At 44.1% G+C, this 18,224-nt stretch overlaps 1 protein-coding gene across 5 annotated transcripts in view; it reads right to left on the reverse strand.

Moving 5' to 3' along the window:
- The window catches only part of PDE9A (phosphodiesterase 9A), a 53,091-nt gene that overhangs the window by 4,831 nt on the left and 30,036 nt on the right, over positions 1-18,224 (reverse strand). For all 5 annotated transcript variants that reach the window (XM_079297650.1, XM_079297654.1, XM_079297652.1 and 2 more), the window contains 8 exons: positions 16,968-17,052; positions 12,836-12,917; positions 10,606-10,680; positions 7,371-7,457; positions 4,344-4,448; positions 3,191-3,273; positions 1,640-1,796; positions 400-513 (listed from right to left, as the gene is read on the reverse strand). In XM_079297650.1, the coding sequence (XP_079153776.1) occupies positions 400-513; positions 1,640-1,796; positions 3,191-3,273; positions 4,344-4,448; positions 7,371-7,457; positions 10,606-10,680; positions 12,836-12,917; positions 16,968-17,052 (788 nt within the window). The remainder of the gene's footprint in view (positions 1-399; positions 514-1,639; positions 1,797-3,190; positions 3,274-4,343; positions 4,449-7,370; positions 7,458-10,605; positions 10,681-12,835; positions 12,918-16,967; positions 17,053-18,224) is intronic.

Raw genomic sequence — 18,224 nt, forward strand, 5'->3', positions numbered from 1 at the left:
ACTCAGAGGCAGTGAAATTTTCCCCTGGAAATCAAAGACAACTGCTCTGGGAAATAAAGGAGACTAGAGGTTTTACTCTTATGGATTTTTTTTTTTTTTTTTTTTTTGCTCCACAGTAAAGCATTATAAGAATTTGTGGCCTAACAAAGTAATTTTTTTTTTTTAATTTTCCTTTCATTATATTTTTTGTTTTTTATTTTTCAGGACTTCTAAAGCTAGAATAATCTATTTAAAATAGGGCACTTCCAAATTCTAATTGTTTTTTGGTGGGGCAGAGAATATAGAAATAATTCTTTTTTTGATAATATATATTAAATCTTGCTTTCTAAACAAACAAATGTTAATCTACAAGCTTTCACTCCATGCACAGAAAAATAACAATCCACAAAACCTCCTTACACAGGTCATGTGTTCTTCATTTGTGTAATCAAAGTTTTCCATTTTTTCCTTGAAAGAGTCCAGTATTTCTGCATGTCTCGCCATGTCTGTAGCCAGGATTAATGTAATTATCCCCTAGCAAAGAAAACATGTTCACATATTAACTTGACATTCCTCACAAAGTCTGCTATTACAGAGCCAAGCAGGGTCTGTCTTGCACACAAAATGCCTGAGATGCACTGAATTGCTCATGCTGGAAGGGGAAGTTTCTGACTTGGAACTGCCAAGGAAACTGGCAGAAGGTTATAACGAGTTTGTGGTACATGAGGATCATGATTTTATGTGATATTCCAGAGACACTGAGGTTTTTCCTTCCTGATTGACTAATTGTAGAAAAGCAAACTGTACAACAGGATGTTAAAAGCCACACTCTGGCTGCCAAGATCCACTTTCATCTCCTTGGAAGGCACTGTGGGTTTTGCTGCTGACTCTCAGTGGCCCCGAGACAAAAACCATGATGTGGGTGCCAGCTGTGCCCATCCTCTTTGGATTAAGGGCTTTGAAACACTCAGACACGGACAAGGAGCTCTGTATCCTCCTTCTGTGCAGGGTTTATGATGGGAAAACACGTGGTTAATTTACAGTTGTGGTCTTCATACAGAAGAGTCCATTCTGGGCCCGTGCCAGTTTCCCACATATTGGCAGAATGAGGAACTCCAACCAGCCCTTATACTGCCTCTTCACTCAGTGTGTAAAGAAGGTATAATGGGGAAATTAAGACTGAATTTTGGCCCTTAGAGCCCTAATGGGAATTGTAACATTGTTCAGTGCCTCAGAGATTACTGTGATGGCTCTGAGTGCACCAGGGCCTCTTTCAACAGTACAAGTGCTCGGTTGTTGCAAATCTTTTCCTCTTTTGAAGCCCCTCTTAAAACTAATACACTGTTCCCTTAAAGCATAAACTTCTGCCATGAGAGCTTAATCCTCCCCCAGTCAGAACTAATTGTCTCCTCCAACAATACAAATATCTACCCCAAAAATGTTACAGGCATTAATAGTCAAGATGTACTGGTTATTCCTCAGCAGCACATTCCAGAGAGTGCTGCTGTGGAAATTTTCCAAGAATCCCTCTTGGATCCATCCATTGAGGGTTTTTTCATCCCTGCCCTCCAGGGAGAACCATCCACTCTTCCCGCGGCGCGAGGAAATCCGCGCGCGCTTCTAACCCCGGGATCGGCGTGAGCAGGGGCAGCACTCCTACCTGTCTGATCTGCTTGAACTGCTCCTGGTCCACGTTGGAGAAGATGTTGAACTCTGGCTGGGAGAAGATCTGGAAGGCCACGGCGCAGTGGTGGTTCTCCAGCGGGGAGATGTCGTTGTAGCGCACGGCCAGCTCCGTCCGCGCGTTGATCTGGTAGCTGAGGGCAGGGAAAGATAAAGTGACTAAAAACTCCAGCAGGCAGCCTCCAGCTGCTCCAAACCACGCTGCTCCCCCTTGCTTACACTCCTCTCAATGCTTTTGCAATTAGCTGCAGCTTTGGGGGATTTTTTGGTTGTTGGTGTTAAATGAGATTTTCAGAGAAAATAGATGTTTGTGGGAGAAGCAGGACTTTTGGACAGTAATATGGTTATGGAGAAGTTGATTTATTGTTTACTTTTTAGTTTTAATTATATATTTTAAGGTTATTTTTCACATGATTGAGCATTTTTTGATTGGTGCTTTTATGCTGTTTGCGCGCTTTGTACGAATTTTTTAGGTACAATAATCGATGGTTGTTTAGAACTTCACTGCTCACTTTAATTTTGGATTTTTAATTTTGGTGTTTTGCTTTTTAGGTTTTTTTTTTAATTTAGTACAATTGGTTTTAGTGGTTTTGAAGGATTTAAACAAGTTGTAGAACAACACTTAAAAATGGCTTATTTTGTGCACGTGTTATAAACATTGGCTTAAACTAAGAAACTTACAGAAAAACAGCTAAGTGTGTGAAGAAACAGCAAAATATGCAGAAGAACAACTAGGCAATAAAATATGGAGAAAAACAGCTAAAAATAGTTTGGCTGGTGTACACAATACAGAGCATGGCTTGGAGTTATTCAGACATGTCACTGTGGCTTAAACTTGTTCAATATTACTACAGATATTATTTTAATATTATCTCATCTCTGATTCCCCTCAGTGGATGGATGTTCAAAAAGGGTTTTTTTAGAAAAAAAAAAAAAAAAGTTTTTTTTGCCTTCTTTAAATTTTACCACATCTCTAGTTTAAGATGGCATAGAGCAAAACCAGAAACAACTGTTTGGGTTTAATTCAACCCCCACTCATGGCAAATGCAGGGATTCTCACTGATCCCAGTCAGAGCTGCCTCATTTAATGAATGGTTACAAATAAATCAGATACTCTCTGTTTCACACAAAAAGTGTCTGTGGGTCAATGGCAATAATTTCCTCACATGAAATTAACAGAGTAAAGTACTCTTCATTATTTATAATTATGAAATAAAGTGTAAGCTAAATCCCTCTTTGCATTTTAGTGTAATTATTCCATTATAATAATTTATGGCTCTGTTACCAGCTGTAAAGTATTTCACCTTGTTTTCTCAGGAGTTGGGGGAGAAAAGTGTTTGAATAGAAATCTGAATAAAAAAGGACAGCTGGCAAACCCCAACCTGGACCTCAGCTCTGCTTTGTCCCACGTGTGAATGATCACCAGGGCCTTGGGGAATGTGAGAAAGAAAATCTGATCTACCAAAAAATGCCAACCAGTGTTACCTTCCCAATAAATTTTTAAGGGAAAGCAAGAGAACTGACTCACGTATTGTTATAGCCTGGATGGTCCAAGTCATGGCACACTGCTGCCGTCATGAGAATCAAAATGTCAATTTGGGAAAATTTCTCCTGAAAAATACAAGGCATGAACGTAGTATTATGATTTCTACTTCCTCTATCCCTGTAAATTAAAATAAATAAAGAAACCAGACAAATTTACTTTTTAGAGAAATGCAAATCTGAGCAAAATGAAGCAATTTTCCTTAGATGAATTTACTTCAGTCAAGAAAGAGAAATCAGCTTTCCCTTCCAGTAAAAATGACTCAGATTTGCCTTTGTTGCATTAAATAACAGCAGCTCAGAGAAGGCAATTTCCTTGAAACTTGCTATTACTGCAGAGATCATATAAAAGCACTGAGACATTAGTACAGTCTCCTACAAGTCATTTGAGTACTCTGATTAGTTAAAGGGAGGGCTGGAAGATGGCTCTGTTCCCATTGCATTTTGCATTAACTAAAGTCAGGAAAAGAGCAAGAAAAATTAAATCTGGTGTTCCCACAGCTTTTTAATAGTGTGGACTTATATTAAAGCAAATTTTTCTTCATACTGCTACTGGCAGGAAAACAGATTTAGGCCAGTAACTGATATGTGTAAATATGGAGGGGAAAAAAATGGGTTTTTAAAATGGAAAAAGCAGTTTTGTAAAGAAATGAAATAAATACATGAGTGCGGGTTATCCAGACAGGGAAATTAATTGATGCATATAGTTTTGGACAAAATAAAGGTCAAATGTGTGTCCTGCATATACTACATGCCAGGCTACAGAACAAGCTCAGGTAAAAACACACATTTGGGGAAAACCTCTTGTGGGAACATTTTTAGTCCCAAACAAAGAACATACCCACAGACCATAATTCAATAGGGGTTAGGCTGTCATTCCTAAATGCTTCACTCCATCAGAATATGAACTGTGGACATCCAGGAGGTGAATTTACTTCCCAGCAGCCTCAGAGAGCTGTGCAGGAGTTTGGGGTCAGGAATGGGATGGCTGAGAGGTGGAAACACAACTCCTCTCCTCGTGTGTGTGCCCAGGGACTGAGCAAGCACAGCCTGACCAAAAGCCACCACTTGCCAGGTGGCTGGTGGCCCATTGTGAGAGGTTTGAGGCTGGAGGTGGAGAGGGGCCATGCAGGTGGTACCTGGAGGCTGCAGAGGGAGATCATGCTGTACATCATCTGGGTCACGCAGAAGCAGTGCCGGAAATTGTGGAAGGGGTTGTTCCTGTAATTGTCGTGGATGCACAGCTGCAGAGAGAGGGAATGGAGCTGTCAGAGGTGGCAGAGCTGTTGGCCAAGCACTGTGTATCCTTTAAGGAGTCCTGTGTGGCACAGGATTATTCTCTGCTAGGACAGAGTGATAGCACAGGGCCTCTGACACTTTCTGCCTTCCTGGGTGAGATTTGTGTGTTCCAATAATTCAGCAGCAGGTAAAGCTCACAGAAAATCTCCTCTGATACCAGCTAGAAATGGGCAAACATCCCAGCACAGCTGCATCTCAGTCCTTGAGAGAGGACTCTCTTCTCTCATGCTAAATTTCTATTTCAAGCCTTGCAGTGGCTAAATGTGGCTCAATGACTCTAAAGGGCTCAGAGTCCCCCTGCTCCCCTCTCCTGCTGAATGCAAACTGCAGCTCTGATACCTTGAGGGCTGAAATGTGGCTGTCATTTCATTTGCCAGTGCTCAGAGGTGGCATTTTGGGACGTGTTGCTTGGCAAAGGGAAGATGTGAATGCACACCAGGCTGGAGCACACCTGGGTGGATTTTCTACACCAGTCAGCTTTGAGAAATGGAGCTGTTATGGGCTCACAGGAGCCACTCTTGTGTGGTTTAACTTTCTACAGATCCTGGTTACCCTCATTCCACAGGCAGGATAAAGCCTGTCTGTGCCTGTGTCCTGGCTGAGGGGGATGGCACAGCTGGATTGACACAGGCCAAGGTCACTATTCCAATGCTCCTCTGGTTTCCTGTCCCTCACAAAGCAGCCAAGAGCCAGCAGCACTGCTGAACCCCTTTGCTGATCCTCCTGCAGAGCCTGGACCCCAGAGAACCCTCATGCACATGCTTCACTCACTGAGCCTGAATTAATGACATGGACAGAATTCCTGTCCACTTCCCCAGCTAAATCAGGAATTTACTCCAGGAGTCTTCACACCCCATCAGGATCAAACACTTTAACCCATCACCTGACCTCTAGGAAACCTCAAAGCTCTGGATGAAGCCAAGTGTGGTATTTCAATGCTTATTCAATACTTGAGGGTTTCATTGCAAAAGCTGCACAGATTATTCTGCAGCAAGGATTTTAGAAACACATTTCATTATTTTAAGATGACTTAAGAATGGCATGATATGGTTGTCAGCCAGGCTTACAGGTGGTGGGCATCTCACAGCCTACACATGGACACCTGTGGCACTGCACAAAACTGCCTGGATGTAATGTACACACCAGCACTGGAGCCCAGAGCATCCCAGGGACTCCTGGCTCAGAGAACTGAAGGGATGTAGTCACTGGGCTGCATTAATAACTCTTCCCTCCTCTTTCTGGAAGACTTCTGCAGCCAGTGGATGTGGGAGTAAGAAAGCCAGGATAAGCACAAGGTGGTTTTTCTCTCCCACTTGAGTTCAAGTGATGCCTGGGGAAGTATGGAGCAGAGCCCTCAAGGCTTTTAAAAATCCTATTTCTTTCTGCAAGAAGATTGGAAACCTCACCCTGTCTTACCTTTGCAGAAAATACACAACAAACTCCCCTTTTGTTGCCCAGAGTGAGGCTGTCTTAAATGTTAGTGGTGACAAATTGCTTGGAGACACGAGCCAGGGGGAGCTGCCTGCAGCAGTGTGTGGGTGGGCTGTTGGTGTGTGTTGACATATCACCTCACTTCCCATGTTTGGGGCTGTGAAACAGGAGGGGGAGAACTTCTGCTTTATCTGCTCTGTGTTACCCTTGTTTGTGTTGGGTTTCATCCCACCCCTTGTCCAAGGTCAACACCCAGCTTTTCATTTGCCTTCTTGGGAGGGAGAGATTTACCAGCTTTTGATCATTTTTGGTGTCTCCTTTGATGCAGTCATATTTTTTTTTTTCCAGAAAGGCTTCACCAGCATTGGGAATAAATTCCAGGTGAGCCTCCTGCCTCCTGTGGTGACATTTTATCCCTTATTCCAGGCTCTGCTCAGCCCTGTGCCTCCTTGTCACCAGGCAGTGACATCCCTCCTGCCATTGCTGTACTGTAATATGTGATGGACTCAGTCTTTTCTTTCTTTTCCAGCTACTCCTGATTTTGTGTAATTTTTAGGAGTCGACATCCATCCAAACCAGTGTCCTTTACTCTCTGCAAGCTCCTCAGGGAATTAGAAGAGATTAATGAGATGTAAGTCTTTAGTACAGGAATCCTGTGAAATATCTGTATGATGAATTCACACCATGACATTTTGAATTATTGTCTCAAACAATTTGTGAGACACAGAGGCAAGTTTTTACCAGTTATAATTCCTCAGGCTATCCCTGGATGCCTTTTAAACAATGGTTAAAATATTTACTGTTCTACAACATCTACTGTTCTCTAGGAACATGACTTTCTTTTCTAAGAAAGCCAATATATTTTTCAGCTTTTTAGCAAACACTTTCTTATGCTCTCCCTTGAACCTGAAAACTCATTGCTTTTAAATATTCCAGTGTTTCTTCCTTAGACATCTCACTTTTGGTATGATCTCATCTTTCTCACATCCTGCATCTCTGCAACATTCTCACATCAAAGACTGAAGCAAAGAAAAATACCTTCTCAGCAATTCCTTTTCCTTCCTGACTTGTTCTTTTCTCTGCTCCCTGTGATTTGGTGCATTGAATGATTATTGCACATATTGGCACTTTTTAGCTATATCTGCAGGCACTTGTCTTGCCTCCATGTGCAGTAGGTATCAAGAGCAATCAGCAGAAATGAACTGCTTTCAGTAATAGAAACCTCAGCAAATGAATGCCAAACAGTTAAAAAAGAGTCATTTGTGACCACAAGAATGCAAACATTTTTTGAAGTACTCAGATTTTAAGGATTTGTGTGGAGTGACTGCTCTCATTGGGATTACTCATGCCAGTCATGTTAATTCCATGACTAAATGCCTTGTTTATTGATACTTGAATGTGAAAAATGGCAAACACCAGCAACTTGAAATACTCACCAGCCACCTCTTCAGCGTGATGGGATTGATGTTGAAGTCTTTCACCAGCCCAAGGTCGTGGTACATGTGCTCCAAACAGCTCAGCATCTGCAGCCAGGAGCAGGCAGGTTATTGTTGGCTCTGTGAATATCCCTTGAGGACACCCTGTGAAGTGAATCTCCCCCTTGCAAGCACCAAATAATTGCAGAGCCCTCTTTAGATGAAAGAAAGATGTTCAAAGATTGTATGATTAAAGGCAGTGCAGAGGAGGTCTGAAAGGTTTTTTGAAGCAGCTGTTGACTTCACAGGTTTTGTGCAGGGCTTTGAATATCACCAGCACTCTTCAGTGATTGTGATTTGTGTGTATCACAGCATTTCCTGCTCATAAAAAAAAAAAAAAAAAGTAGTATTGCCATTTTTCCAGTTCAGCTGGGATGTGTCTTATCACTCAGTGAAACCAGTGGGAGATTTTCCCTGCTGTACAGGAATGGATCAGGCTCTAGCTGAATAGAAAATGACAGCAGAAAATAAGATATTCCCTAAAGAAACATTTATTTCAGGCATTTGTCAATACCTTCTTTCTTTATGACTTCTTGTGAACTCCTAACTCTGCTGCCTTAGCTCATATTTCTTGTTTAAAAGATTTCCCATTATAACCCTACAAAATTGCAGCAGTTTTGTGATTATTCCCTCATAGAGACTGTAACTATGGATCCCAATAGCTGAGATGCAAGGACAGGCAGCTCTTTTGAGACAACACCTGCTCTGCAGTAGCAAGGGGGATGCAGGTAATTTACCTGCATCATTTGATCATCTGGGCTTGAAAGAATTGAGAACAAAAGATATTGACAACCTCAAGTGTTTGGGTGCTTCCACCAGTCAGAAATGAACAGTTTCCTGGATTTCAGGAGTTTATCTGGATATGTATTCCCATTTCTGAAGGGCAAATCTGCAGGGGATGGAATGTGGCCCTTGATAGAAAATGCAGTTCTTACACTGCAAAGTGATCCAGGGGTTTTAGCATGATGAGTATAATGTCACAAATCCAGCCCTGGAGGCATTTCTAGTTAGTTTTCTGTTATTTAGGCTCTTAGAAACTCACCAGTAAAAATTATTTAATCAATGAAACTTCATCCAGGGAATAAATCTAAGTCATAGAGTAACATCAGGGCTGATTTTGAGTAATCCAAACAGGAAGAGACTTTCCTGCAAGACCTGAGGGACAAAGCCATGAGCTGAATTCTGCTCAGAGCACACAGACAGCATTTTGCTGAAAATCCCCTTGTCCTGCTAGAATACATGTTTTGAAAACACACACAGAATCCCACAGAATGACTAGGTTGGAAGAGACTTCCAAGATATCAAGTCCAACTCATGCCCTAACACCTCAGCTAGACCATGGCACCAAGTGCCACATCCAGTCTTTTTTTAAACACATCCAGGGATGGTGACTCCACCACCTCCCCAGCCAAAGCATTCCAACACTTTATTATTCTTTCAGTGAACAACTTCTTCTTAATAGTTCCATAAAATACTTTCAGGGCAAGGAACTTTATCCAGAAGTGCTGCATTACCCTTAGAAATGCAGCTGCTGCCAAGAGAGCTTTGGGTGAGTGATGAGGTGACTCTCAGTCCCAAATCTGCCCCTGAACACAGCAGAATCTCAGTTTCCATGTTTAGCTTTCTTGGTCAGCAGCAAAAGCTTGAATATGGGATTCTTTTGAGGCTTGAAAAGTGAGAGGGCATTTGAGGAGGAGGAGCCAGGCTGGCTGCAGAGCTGTGTTTACTGAGATGCAGCAGAGCACATTATTCATCTGCTCACAGATGACCGAGGTTTATGACCTGCCTGTCCCACACTGAGCACGTGGGCAAACACTCAGTGCTAAACAAGCACTGACAGAATTGAAATATTCTCTGTAAACATAAAGCAGAGCTAAGAGGGTGAGATAAACCCATATGGTGCTTGGCTCACCACAGCTTCTGTGGAATCTCATTTCTGAGCAGACTCCTCCTTGCAGGGCAAGTTTAATCTCCACACCCTCCTGCTTGCCTTGTCCATGCCACCATTTAATGTTTCCTGGCCCTCTGAATGAGTTACTGTGCTGAAGTGCTGTCCCCCAGTCCACAGGAAACCATGGATAATGGATTTTGTCTCTCCTCATTCTTTGTTAACAGTCAGAACAGCAATAATCCAGCAGAGTTATGTGCACCTGTCAGACTGTAATTCCCTCTTGCTGCAAAGACCTGGCAGGCATTTATGGCCATGGTGCAGAGCAAAGGGGCTGGAGAGGGAGCAGTGGCTGCAGAGCAGCTCTGACCACACCAGGGAAGCTGTGCCAGCCTCAGTGAATGGGGCATGGACCTAAAGCCACCAGAGAGCCCTTCTGCTCTTCTTCCAGGCATAGGAAATATCCTGAAGGGAATGTGCTGGTCCTTTGGGTGTGGGATGGGCTGTCTTTCCTTGTCATGCTGAGCCAGAATTACTCTGCCTGCACAACCTCTGAGAAGGCAATTAGGGCAATTCCTCCTGGGGATGCTGCCAGAACCACCCAAGCCTTCCCCTGGGAAAAAAACAGTCCTGTCCTCCGTTATGTTTTTCTTGAGTGAGATTTGTTAGTATTTGCTAAATCTGGTTTTACATTATTTTATAAACTGTCCACTCTTAACATCCTTCTCCTTCACACTCCTACAGGTTTACAATCAGACCATCCAGAACATTCTGCAGTACAAGTGATGAACCATGGATAACACTAATAGCAGTAAGGAAAGGAAGAAAATGAAGCAATAAGGAGATACTGATTGGCTCTGAATGCAGCCTTGCAACCCCTTCAGAACAAACTGCAGAAACCCCCTCAGCTGAAGGGGTGTGAATCAATGCCTGCACCTCTGCCTGCTGCTTTATTGATTTGAGTGGCGTTATGGATGATGTGCTTAAGCACACACTTCACTGGGGATTGATTTGTTCAGATAAAGTGGTATGAGAGAATTCATGTGGCAGTAATGACAGTGCACCAGTTGAGGGACTTTACTAGGAAGAGATTAAAGAGCAAATAAAGAGGAGCCAGGGTATGACAAGCAGCATAATCTACCTGGCATCTGCTGGGAAGGAGCACTGCATCTGTGGTGTGGTATGGACATCAAAAAAATAGAGAGGAAGGGGCAGAAAAGGGAGAAAGCCCTGCAGACTGTCTCAAAGGGCTCCTCTGGCCTTACTGACTCTCAGAAAGGACCAACCCAGCTAATGTGGCATCCTCACCTCGTTGGGCTCCCACAGCCAGACGTCAAAGGTCGGTTTCCGCAGAGCCTCGATGGTCTCCTGGGACAGCATGTACTGCAGACAGAGAGGCAGCACTGTCAGCAAGGGGGTCCCTGCCATGGGAATGCTGTTGGCATGGCCTGGGGGCTCCCAGGCTTCCATTCATGAGGGGTTTAGCCACATTTCCCAAGGAGACAGCAGATGATCTTTCCCTCTGGCCACCCAACCCTCCTCACCCTTACCTCCAGCTCATTGGGGCAGATCCTTGTGGAGCAGAACTTGGGAGAAAAGGGAGGGTGGAGGTGTTAAGGAAGGGGTCATGGCTAAACACAGCACTGGGAATCACAGGCACAGGGCACAGACCCATCCCTGGCTGCACTGGTTCTGCAGCCTGCAGAGCATCAAAGCTGCCAATTAGGGAGGGCTGGTGTGAAGTGTCTCTGCTTACAGTGCTAAATTAGCTGGTGGGGATGATATGTTTATTTTCAGATGATTTATGCTCTCATTTCTAGTGTTTTTTCAAGAGTGCCCACAGTTTCAAATTGGTTGTCAGCCTGCAAGATTCAAGTGATTTTTTATCATTGTGCTCAGAAGCCTAAAACAAAATCAAGCTCGTTCACCAGTTATGGGTGTGTACACAACGAAAAGAAATGTGCAGGGTTAAAAGACATGGGGGTATCAGGGCTGCACAGATTCATCTTTTCAGGATCCTACTGATCAGTGGTTTTGGGACTTATAAACCTTGGCCCATTTACCATGGCTGTCTCTAGTTTGGGCTTACTCTCCTGAGAAGGTGAATAACAATTTCTGAGCCATCAAATTGTTTGATACTTAATCCAAGGCGGAACAACAGAGAAGATTAATTTTTCCTCTTCAGAAGGCAAGGAGTTTTGCATTTGCATACACAATGCACATTTAGTGTGACTTTCTGCAAAAACTGCAAATTAGCAGCACAGATTTGGTGTTGCACTGACATCTTCCTTCAGCCTCACTGACATTGGGCAAATCCAGCACCTGACAACTGATAATAAATTTTGCAAATCCCAAAATCCAAAACTCCCATGAGATTTTGTCTAGGAATAATGCAGAAATACAAACTATCAATTTATACAGAAGTGGGTCAGTGCAACTCCTCCTAGCCTTTATTCTTAATTCAAGATCCTAATGCAGCAGTCCATCAAAGTTTAATCTGACATGTGTACTTATCAAGGGGAAAAAAAACTGGCTTAGAACTGCTGTGTTCTGTAAAATCATGTGTTAGTGTCAGGAGCACAAGCCTCCTGGGCAGAAGTTAATTAGAAGAAGTCCCACAGTTCCTGCTTCAGTGGAGGTTGCTTTTGTGAGGCAGAGCAGAACAAAAAACAGAATTTACTGCTCTGCTGGGCTCTGGAGACAAATGTGCAGAGCCATGTCCTTGTCATGGACCTGCATCACACAGGAGTGTGAGGACTCAGGGTGGCTGAGCCAGCTTTGGAGATGCTCAGCTCAGGTTCAAGGAGATGCCCATGGTTCAACCATGATTTACAGATGTGTGAGCTGGTGTTTTGTCAAGGCCTGAGCTGAGCACTGGGCAGGCAAAACCTGGCAGCTTCTAATAATTCTTGTGGACAAAGACTGCTGGCTCTGGGACCAAAGATCCTTCATGGTTTCAGCCTCATTCATCACTGTGGATTTGAACTTGTGTTTGCCCAGGAGACATTTTTTCTTCCAGCATTACTGTTTTCTCTAGCAAATACACTAACTCATTTTCACAGGGACAATGAATCATTTTGGAGAGAATCCAATGTCGCATTTTCTCTTTGTTTCCCTAGGTGAAGCATGCCCATAAATTATATTTTAAATTAAAAAATAATCTATTAGGAGAAAACAGGCAGCAGCACTACTTTCAATCAGAACACAGCATTACAGGGTGTTTTTGATTGTTGCTATGAGCGTGGAGAATAAACAAATATAACCAGACAAAAGAGTGTTAAATGTTGATGAATGCACAATGTTCATTAACATTTCAAACACTAATGAGCTTTCAAGTATTAAAGACTACTGAGAATTAAACTTTAAGTCACCGTGGGCAACTGACAGCTTTTTCCATTGGCTCTCAGGAGTTTTGGATCAGACTTTGGATTTAGAATAACCAGGAATCAATGGCTGAGGAGTCAGGCATTGTAAAGCAGCACTTGTCAGGATGGCAGCCCTGAGGAGGGATGTGGGAGCAGCAGGGACTGTGTGGTACCTTTGGGTAGGATGGCACATCCCGCCGGGGAGCTGGCCTCTTGCTTTCTTCCAAAAAGCTGTACTTGCAGGGACAGTTAGTCCTGAAAGGAAATATTCCTCTCTTAACATTGAGGGAACAGAAGCACAGTGACTCAAAAAAAGTGCCAGAAGTGCTCTGGGCTCCCAGTAGCCACCCCTCAGAGAGCAACCCCACCCCACAACCTCTCCCTTTCCAATGCAGTGCTGTTCAAATGCTTTGAAAGTGTGATCATCCCTAGGACTTTCTCCCCTTGTACAACACCTGTGTTGCCTTTTCTCAATCTACTTGCATCCAGGAGAGAAGCATCTGAGTTCAGGCATGTATCCATGGATACCCAACCACTGCTCCTTAAACCAAGGAACTTCCAGTGAGCAGCTTGCTGTCCATGGCATCCTTCTCCAGGAGCCACCCTGGCTATGGGCATGGGCACACCTGTGCTGATTTCCTGCTGAAGGCACCCACTGAGCCTTGCTACAGCCCATAAGAGTTTCACTCTGATGGTGAGAGCTCCTTGCCAGCTGCCTTTCACATGGGACTGCAGCAGAGAGGCACAGACTTGGCAAACAGCTCTGCTTGGCTCCCTGATCCTGGAGAGAGGGAGCCACTGCCAGCAATTACAGGTAATTAACACTAGCCTGGTTATTAACACTGCCAGTTATCTTCTCTTCTTTCCTCTGCAGATGGAAAAGCCAAGCTGATGCTTTTCCATCTGACCAGAGGCCCAGGGGGAACCTTATCACTCTTTGAAATTCCCTGATGAGGGTCAGGCTCTTCTCCCAAATCACCTCAAACTGTGCCAGGGAAGGGACAAACTGGACAAAAGGGAGAATTCCTTCACTGAGAGGGTGGCCAAGCATTGGAAGGGGCTGCTCAGGGAGGTTTGGAGTCCCCATCCCTGGAGGTGTCCAAGGAAGGTCTGAATGTGGCACTCAGTGCTCTGGGCTGGTGACAAGGTGGGGATCTGTCACAGGATGGATTTGATGGCCTTGCAGGGCTTTTCCCAGGTAGCTCCACATGGACTTAATTAACTCTCATGTGGGGCTGATCTTCTTGCATTCTGCATTTTTAGAGGCATGGAATGGTTTGGGTTGGAAGGGACCTTAAAAACCATCCAGCCCCACCCAGCCTGCCATGGGCAGAGATGCTGCTCACTAGGTCAGGTTGCTCAGGGCCCCATCCCATCTGGCCTTGAGCACTTCCAGGGATTTATCCCTAGAGTCCTAACATTTGGATTACCCTCTCTCAGTTTTCAAGCACCCTGCCAAAGGAAGCAAAAAGAAACCTCCCAGAAGAAGCCAAGCAAAGCATTCCATTAATTCAGTCTGTGCATTTTTGATTATTGTATTTTGCATTGTATCTCTTTTGAGTGATTCTCTTCTCTGTTGAGAATTAGTCCAGGTCTCTTTCCTTCTTTAAACATTGATGTCTGCTGTCATTTCTGGTGGCAGTGTCTGAATCCTATGAAAGTTATGTCATTTTACAGCTCATGGTGGTCAGCTGACTTCAGCTGCCTTTTCCTGTCCTGTTTTAAGAAGATTCTCAGTTGATGAAAAGCTGTCTTAATCATTTCTAAAGCTGTTTCCTCAGAACTCCACTGTGTGGGGTATTAGTAGGATAAAAATAGTGAGATTGGGGCATTCCTTGCCCTAATTGGAGCTGACTGCCAGGGTTAGCTGAGGGTCAGCCAGCTATCTCTAATTCCCAGCTGTAGTAGGATATTGAAGCCTTCATCCCAGCACACTGGGGGAACACAGCAGAGCCAGGATGCATCAGACCTTCACAAATGTAAAACTGTATCTGCAAATGATCATGATTTTAAATGACACCATGATGCTATTAGCATCTGCCAGTGGTGAGTGCAAAAAGCAGACAAACAAAAAAAAAAAAAAAGCAATTTGAGGAGGATGCAAATGGAGCTGCTTGCTCTTCTGAACAGAGAGGTGCACAGTTCACTGTGCTTTTATAACCTGGCTGCCCAGCCTCACTCTCTCATTTGGTAATGCAACAGCAAATATAAGAATAGGCAAACATCCATGCAGCTGTGTACACTGTGATCTTATTGAAGGAACACAGGCACTCACCTATTTATGTACATTAATTAAATTTAGATGGGATCCCTAATTGCAACCACAATGCATTATCTAGCAAATGACACTGCACAAGGGATGTCAGGTCTAAATGAGAGCAAATACATTTCCACTTCCCTGGGATGCCTCTGTTCCTGCACAAATCTCATGCCAAGAGGAGAGGCTTTGCTCAGCCACCCTGGGGTGAAGCATCCCAAGGCTGGGGCCACCACAGGCTGGTGACCTGGCTGCTGTGATGGCTTGGGAATAAAGAACCACAGCTCATTCCTCAGCTGCTGATAGGAGCCACCAAGGAGCATCCTCTCCTCACATCCAGCTGCTGCTTTAGGTCCCAAGCCCAAGAGTGCAGATAATCATGGGCACAATTCTGGGCAAGCAGGAGGAGCTTTTGAGCAGCTGGGAGGAGGGAAATGCAGCTCAAGGTAGCCCAGAGGAGCTGTGACAGAGCCATATGGACAGAGCAGCACGGGGATGCTGAGCAGAGAGAGTCCTGCTCCAGAGAGCAGCTGAGTGTGAGCTCAGAGAGAGCCAGGGGGTGTCTGAGCCCAGCTGAGCCCACACCCATCTAACCACAGCTTTCCAGCCCCACAGCCTTGCTGGTCTCTGGCTTCTGGAGCCTGTCACATCTCACCATGAGCTCTCAGTGAAGGTGACATCCCAGCTGGAGCTGGATGCACTGAGCAGAAGGAACAACCCCCATCCCAGCTTTTCTTGTCAACAGGTTGTTGTTTGGACCACAAAATATAGATGGGGAGGTGACAGGATCTGGGATGGGAATTTGTCTTGGCTGCTGGGACAGCCTTGTACTTCCTGATGTGGTGTGGTGGCAATTGAGCAACACAGACTTGTTATAATTTCTTTTTTTGGATCTAATTCCTTGTCCACCTGTGCATCAGTGCTCAGCTCTGCCAGCTGCCTGCCACAGCTGAAGGAAAGACACATGGGCACACACGTTTCCCACATCACAAATCAGCACACATGCTCTTGTTTTTGCTGCCAGCCTGGGCTTGGATTTTTCTAATGAGATTTCTCCACACACCCCAACAGAAATGATGCAAGTCACAGGGCAAAGTGCATTCCACCCTGCTGGGACAAATCTGAGGCACACATCTGAGGTTAATAATGTTACTCTGCATTTATGCTAATATGACAGCTGAATTTGGCCTTGGACTTCATGGGAATGAATTGTCATTGTGCCTCCTGACATATTTGCATGGCAACATTTACAAAATCGAGTGATTATAAAGCCTGAACCTTTTAGCACGTCTCCCATTGCCCCCATTAGGAAAGAGTTTTGATTAAAGGTCAGACAATTTGACCCTGAGATTGTCAAGACAACATTTGCTGAGAAAAATCCCCTTCACATTTTGAGCAGCATGCTATATTCCTCTCCAGCAACCTTCCCAGAAAAATTCCCAGCCTCACAGTGATGATTTGTTTGTCCTAGTGGGGCACTTCAGTGGCACAGGGGGCATTTTCCAGCTGAGACCACACACTGTACCTAATGCAATTTTTTCTCCTGCTGTTTTAATTACAGCAAAACTGAGCTTCAACATCACAACCAGCCTTTGCATCAGAAAGCAAATTCCCAATTTCTCGTTGAATTTGAAACGGATGATTTATAATAGCATGAGATCATAATTAGAGGAACTGCTACACATTTATTTGGTAATTTCCCAGAATGTATTGGAGCTGATTTAGTGCTAACTGGTTCCCAACCAAAGGCTGCACTGTGCAGAAGTTCTTTTCCCATTCTCTCTCTCAGTAAATCTGGATGAAGAATTCCAATTCTGTGTGGTGACAAATAACTCCCAAGACCTTTTTGTCTATTCCCATGGCCCAAACTAATTTATCTGGTGAATGGCTATAAATCTTCAAATGGTAAATTAAAGCCACTGTCCTTGATGGTTATTGGTTTCCTCACTCTTTTACTTCTAAGCCCAGGAGATAATTCTGTGGAAATGTTGCATTAGGGTTTGAAACCAGACACTTACTGCTGTGGTTGGGTCCCAAGCATAACTTACCTGCTGTTCCTTGCTGCCATTTCCTCCCTCATCTTTTTAATGTCACGCTTGCATTTCTCAATCTCCACCACTTTCAGGCCTTCCACTGCCAACAGAGGGAAACAGCAGGGCTGTTACCACGGTGAAAAGTCGCAGGATCTCCTTCCACAGTGGTGCAAAGTTTCAGAGAGCTCTGCCAGTGGGGTTATCCCAGCTCTCACAGGCTCTCCCACGTGCAGGTGCTGCCAAAGACCTTGGGAACCCACAGGAATTCTCTGCTGCCAGTGCAGATAACAGCACTTTAATTCTCTGAATTGTATATATGCTATAATTATATATTATATATATATGCTATAACATCTCAGCTTTCCCACAGCAGCAGGCAGCTCCTCTGGTGCCTTTACTTCTCTGCTGCAGAGCACGAGGCAGAGGAAATCCTGAGCAGAAAAAAAAAAACCCACTCCCATGATGGGATGATAAGCGTGGCTATGCAAACACGTAGGATTAGAATTCCCATTAAGATAAAAGGTTTTAATTTAGAAGTTCATGCAGAGCATTAAGGAGCTCTGAGAGGCATTGCTGGATACAGAAAAACCAAAGTGAGAATGCAGGAGGGAGAGCAAAATGTTGAAAATTCAGCTCTAATTATAGATTTTTTTTTTATAACTATTGAAATCCTGTCACTTCTTTTTGCCGATCAATTCTGTAATCAAAGGTTATTTCTACATGCAGCACAGAAAATCCTATATTTCCTTTCTGTATGTAATTGTGAGAGCCACGAGGCAAAAAGTTTGATTGCCTTTTTATGCAGCAGGGCACTTCATCCCCTGAAGCTGAGAGAGCCCAGTGCAGTGAGAGTGTGAGAATAATTCTCCTTTTTCTTTCCCCCTGGCTGAACTGTCAGCGTGATCAAGGACACAGAACCATTTATTACGCCCATGTCATTCACATGCAATCATTTCACAGCTCATTTGTTTACTGAACTCGGTGTTTGCAAGGATGAGCCATGGCTGGGGAACTCAAGAGAGTGCAATCAGAAAATCAGTATTCAGCAACTTTCTCAGAAAATCACAGTCTGGATCACACTTATCTGGAGAACAGCATGTAAGTGATAAAACCCTGCCTTGAAGGGCACAGCTCTGGAGATAAGCAGAGATCTCAGGTTTGTTTTCCTTTATGAGAGTAACAACAAAGATTGCAGCTGGAACTGGGAAAAGGGAGAGAAATGTGTATGAACAAAGCCCAGGATGGCACATATTAGGAGAGGAAAGGGAAAGG

This window comes from Erithacus rubecula, assembly GCF_903797595.1.
Source record: "Erithacus rubecula genome assembly, chromosome: 1".
Taxonomy (NCBI): domain Eukaryota; kingdom Metazoa; phylum Chordata; class Aves; order Passeriformes; family Muscicapidae; genus Erithacus; species Erithacus rubecula.